General features: G+C 36.2%; 1 protein-coding gene across 1 annotated transcript in view; it reads right to left on the minus strand.

Annotated features, from left to right (window-relative positions):
* GRXCR1 (glutaredoxin and cysteine rich domain containing 1) overlaps positions 1-2,012 on the minus strand; it is a 154,575-nt gene extending 152,563 nt beyond the window's left edge. The window contains exon 1 of the mRNA XM_003258636.1: positions 1,628-2,012. Within this exon, the coding sequence (XP_003258684.1) occupies positions 1,628-2,011 (384 nt within the window). The 5' untranslated portion in view covers position 2,012. The remainder of the gene's footprint in view (positions 1-1,627) is intronic.
* Between the last annotated feature and the right edge of the window lie 3,988 nt (positions 2,013-6,000).

A 6,000-nucleotide genomic window follows, 5' to 3' on the forward strand; every position in this document is an offset into this window, starting at 1 on the left:
ATTAGAAAAAGGCAGTTTTATTGCTTTTTTCTCAAAATGGGGCTATGGAACTATGCATAGAAAAATATACAAGTAAATATTGTAAACTAACCTAGTGTTAAAATTTTGATTTTGGAATTTCTTCTATTTCTTTTTTTGTGAGTTTAAAGCACTGTCAGAGTAAACACATAGGGAGAAGAAAGTTTTTCTCTTGTAGGTTTTAAAGGCTTAAGATATTTACTCATAAACAATAAATTTTGGGGGAGATTTGAATAACCAGATGCAAATCAAAGTATTAAAACTGTTAGTTTTGTAAACAACCCTCCAAATCATAAGACAATTCAAATAATGACAAACTAAGTTAATCATAATGAATGCAAACATTTTAAAACTTAATTGTTGCAAAAAATCTTGATCTACTCCTTAGCAATAATTTCTGCATTTGATGAAACTCAGTGGCCACTAAGATTATCATAACCTAATAATCACATCTCTAGAAACTTATACAAGATTGTTTCCAACCTAGTAGAACATAACATCAGTTTCTGATTTTCAGTCTCCAACCTCACCCCAATATGTAAAATTCTTTACCAGTAAGTGCCATATATTAAAAGAAGCTTTGCTGTCAACTGTTTTTATCCTTTAACAAAAACTAATTTTTTAAATCCTCCTGATGTGATATTTTCAAATACTTTGAAATAAAAAATATTTAAATACTTCCATTGAAATCCTCTCTCTTCACCACTCACACATTCTAATATAATATAGAGACATTGAATCATCACAAGAGATCATTTTATTTAAAAATTGAGAATATAAAAAGGAACTACAGTGAAAAATATTGGCTACCTTAATGATAGCAATCATGAATTCCATTCCTGACATAATGATATCTGTTTTTAACAAAAAAACAAATCACTTTACCAATGCTTTCAAAAACTTGTTAACATTAGATCATTGTCAAAAGCCCCAATACCTGAATAATACATTTCTATATTACTCTGCAGAATCTATCACATTTAAAGGCTAATTATCAACTATAAAATCTGGATCTCAGTCTGTACATTTATAGAGGAGTAATTTTTTCAAGCATCATCCTAGAATTTTTATGGGCAACTTAATAGAGAAATTGATATTGAATGAAGCCTGCAACCTCCTCAGGAATGGGAGGAAGTCAAAGTTAGTCTTTATTGCTGCACAACATTCCAATTGAACCCAACCTCGCTGAATGCATGCACCCAACCTTTTCTGATGTAAATATCTACACAAGTAATGATAAATGCTACACTGGTATTTCAAGGATAATAAAGCAGAAGTTAACTTTTAATCTTTGCTCAAATGCTTTGAACAGCATCATTGTTTCTTTCTCCTTAGCAAAGAAGTAGACATATTAGTCATCACACACTGGAAGGAAAAAAAGACCACTTACATGTTAGAAATTTGGCCTTGAGAATTCAGTCTCTTTTCCCAAGCATAATGACCCTGTTTTTAATTGATAGCTGTTAGGGCAGTATCTTAGGTAGAGGAGTGTCTCACGAAGCATGTAGGAGTTGCAGATAAGAGAGGCTTGCTTTAACTGGAGAACTGAGAGGTGTTCAGATGGTGAGTTAGGAATAAAGAGCAGGAGAAGGAAACAGCAATGACTTACCTGTAATACTTTGGTCAAATTGTTAAATAGAGCCTGGCCAGCACTCACTTTGTATTTGACGCCCCTGACTGTGCCATTTTTGCTTAAAATGTTGACTCTTCTTGTACCAAAACCCTTCTCACTCGCAGCCCTTGCTAACACCAGCAAGCTATCCTGGTCATTCTCATTCTCATCACCTTCTGATTCTATGTGGCCATTCTGCTTTCCATCAGAATCACTTAGTCCATCTATCCCACAGATACTGGCACATTCAGAATCCAGAGAGCCTGACGGTTGCCCATCTTCATACACTTCCTTCAGAACTCGCCCACTGTGAGAGGACGCTATCCGAAACCGGACTTTCCGTGGCCTGTCACTTTCTGGCTTTATCTCCCTTTTCAGCATGGTCACCTCCACCCATATGAACAGTTTATAGCATTCTGGATCCGTTGTTATTGCACTAGTCCACTTGCCAGATAGCAATATCAGAGCCAAGTCTAGTGATGGCAGCACTCCTGTGAAACTAACATCAAAAGGAAAGAAGATTCCCAAGGACTTACAGTGTGTCTCTGCTATTAATAATGAATGTGTGTGTGTGTGCTATGGTTACCTTTAAACTAAAACCTGCAAAATGATCCCAGCCTTTAAATATTAAATAGCCATGAGGGACTCTTTAACAGGACAAGTGCAAGAAAGTGGCATGCAGCGAATCCAAAAATATGTATGAGGCAAGAAAATGAAAGGCTTGAACTTTGAAGTCAATAGTGGGCATTGAAAAGGACCTGAGCAGTGGACATGTCTCTACTGTTCATTGTCCAAACCAGAGGTTAGAGGTAAAAGGTGGAACCAAGTTTGTAGGATAAGAGAAGTCATAGTTCTCTCACAGGACTTATTTCTTATTTCACTCACACTGAGTGATCTTTCAAAAGGGCAGTGAACACGCTGCATGCCTGCATAGAGCTATCAATATTAGTTCTTATTAAATCATCAATTAGATTTCATCTACATTGCATAAGATGAATGTCCAACTTACATCTATCTTTACCAAGGTAAAGAATAGCACGGTAACAGAAATGCTATTTTTTAGCTTTTTTGAAAAGAGAGAACTTTTGCTTTGTTGCTTTCCCCCTTCTGCTACTAGAAAACGTTGTTCTCTTTGACAGAGAAAAGGTTTCAGAAAGAAAAAATATGCAACAGTGAGGGAAGAATGGAAAAACCCTCCAGGCTAGCCAGATCAGCCAAAGCAATCCAGGTAATCAGCATTGATAAATATTATATCCAAATCACCCATGCATAGAGAAAGTCCCTCCTCATGCTGTGCTCAGTGTATTTTCTATCACTTTGGCAAGCACCTAAGGAACCCGTTACGGTATATAAGGTCATATTGAAATGTACACTATAGTGAGTGCCCCAAGCTGTCTGCACCTCCTGAGGGAGGAAAGCAGCTTGTCTGTGCAAAGTACCACATGTTTTTAATTTTTATAGTTTTGGTCTCATTATGAACTTAATTTACATTTATTTTAGAAAATCCAGAAAATAATAGCATGAAGTTGAAAATAAAATCATGAAAAATCTCACTAGATATGTTAATAATTTTGTGTATTTTCTTCCAGTGTATATGGCAGAGATGCTCCATAGCTCACAAAACCAGATTGCCCAGACTCTTGAATTTAAGGGAAAAGGGAGCAAGTGCCTAGCTTTTGATGATGATCATGAGCAAAAGTGATGCATCATTTATGCACCAAGGCAATTGAGACAGAGCCTGCCCTGTCTATGCTATTTTTCTTCCTGCCTCAACTGCTAGTTGCATGGCCCCAGAACAATCTGGAAGCACCATAGTGAGCTTGTCAGAGTTACAGAGAAATTAACAACCACGACCACCCTGCATTAGATGATGTCATGGGAAAAAATCAGCCTTTATTGTGTTAAGCAATGAAGATTGAAATTTAAGAGTTGTTTTTTAGAGCAGATATCATTACTGAATCTGATTAATATGCTCTCATATATAAAAGCATATTGCATTTATTTAGTATCTTGGTTTTTTTCAGTCAACCTTATAACGTGAATCATTTCCCATACCATTATTTCTGAAAAACATAAATTGAATGTGTGTATTAAAAAACCTCCTGATAGCCACTTTATTCTTTCTGGATTGCTAGATGTTCATTATTTAAAATGTTTAGTAAAATAGTGCTATAATTAATATTCTTGCTTAAAAATCAGTGTACATATATCTGGTTGTTTAGCATAAATTTATTTGGGTAAAATTAATGAGGTAAGAATTTTTACAAATTTAAAGCTCTTAATAAAAATTGTCATTTGCTTTTAAGACAAATTGTATAACTTACACTTCTACTAGTATATGAGTGCCTGTTTTACTGCACTTTTGCCAGTGCCAACACTGAATACAGGCATACCTCAAAGATATTGTGAGTTTAGTTCCAGACTGCTGCAATAAAGCAAATATTACAATAAACAGTCACATGAATTTTTTGTTTCCCATTGCATATAAAAGTTGTGTTTACACTATACTATAGTCTATTAAATGTGCATACTGTTATGTCTTTATAAAATGCACATATTTTAATTTAAAAATATTTTATTGCTAAAAAATGGTAACTATCTCCTCGGCCTTCAGAAAGTCGTAATCTTTTTGTTTAAAAGGGGTCTTCCCTCAATGTTAATGGCTGCTGACAGATCAGGGTGGTAGTTGCTGAAGGTTGGAGTGGCTGTGGCAATTTCTTAAAATAAGACAACAGCAATCTTTCACAAAAGATTTCTCTGTTGTATGCAATGCTGTTTGATAGCATTTGATCCACAGTAGATCTTTCCAAAATGGAGTCGATCCTCTTAAACCCTGCCGCTGCTTTATCAACCAAGGTTTTGTAATATTCTAAATTGTTTGTTTCCATTTTAACAATGTTCATAGCATCTTCACCAGGAGTAGATTTCATCTCAAGAAACCACTTTGCTCGTCCATAGGAAGCAACTTCTTATCCATTCAAGTATTATCATGAGATTGCAGCAATTCAGTCTCATCTTCAAGCTTCACTTGTAATTCTATTTCTCTTGTATTTCCACCACATGGAAGTCACTTCCTCCACTGAAGTCTTGAACCCCTTGAGTTATCCAAGAGGGTTGAAATCAACTTCCAAACTCCTGTTAATGTTGATATTTTGACCTCCTTCCATAAATCACAAATGTTCATAAAGTCATGCAGAATAGCAAATCCTTTCCAAAAGGTTTTTAATTTACTTTGCCCAAAGCCACCAGAATAATCACTATCTGTGGCAGCTATAGCTTTACAAAATGTACTTCTACAATAATAAGACTTGAAAGCTCAAATTATGCTAGGCGCAGCGGCTCACACCTGTAATCCTAGCATTTTGGAAGGCCGAGGCATGCAGATTGCTTGAGCTCAGGAGATGGTGACCAGCCTGAGTAACATGGCAAAACCCCAAAATCCCCTCTTTACAAAACAAGACCAAAACAATTAGCCAGACATGGTGGCTCATGCCACCTGGAAACTGAGGCAGGAGGATCACTTCAGCCCAGACAGCCAAGGCTGTGGTGAGCCAAGATCATGTCACTGCATTCCAGTCTGGGTGACAAAATGAGACCCTGTCTCCCAAAAAAAAAAAAAAAAAAAAAGGAGAAAGTTCAAATTATTTCTTGATTCATGAGCTGCAGAACAGATGTTGTGTTAGGAGGCATGAAAAGATTAATATCCTTATGTATCTCCATCAGCAATCTTGGTTGACCAGGTTCATTGTAAATGAGTAGTAATATTTTTAGAGAACTCTTTTTATTTCTGAGAAGTAGGTTCCAACAGTGGACTTAAAATATTTAGTAAACCATGCTGTAAACAGATGTGCTGTCATCCAGGCTTTGTTGTTCCATTTATAAAGCATAGGCAGGGTAGAATTCATGTAATTCTTACGGGTCCTATGATTTTCCAAATAGTAAATGAGCATTGGCTTCAAGTTAAAGTCATTAGATTCTAACAAGAGAGTCAGCCTGTCCTATGAAGCTTTGAAAGGATTTCTCCTCTCCGGCTATGAAAGTTCTAGATGGTATTGTCTTCCAATAAATGGCTGTTTTATTCACATTGAAAATCTGTTGGTCAGTGTAGCCATTTTCATCAATTATCTTAACTAGATCTGCTGGATAACTTGCTGCAGCTTTTACATTAGCACTTGCTGCTTCACCTTGCACTTTTATGTTATGGAGATAGCTTCTTAAGCCTACAAACTAACCCTCTGCTGGCTTCAAACTTTTCTTCTACAGCTTCCTCACCTCTCTCAGCCTCATAGAAATGAAGAGGGTTAGGGCCTTGCTCTGGATTAGGCTTTGGTTTAAGGCAATGTTGTAGTTGGTTTGATCTTCTATCCAAA

The sequence above is a fragment of the Nomascus leucogenys genome, chromosome 20, assembly GCF_006542625.1.
Source record: "Nomascus leucogenys isolate Asia chromosome 20, Asia_NLE_v1, whole genome shotgun sequence".
In the NCBI taxonomy this organism is placed as follows: Eukaryota; Metazoa; Chordata; class Mammalia; order Primates; family Hylobatidae; genus Nomascus; species Nomascus leucogenys.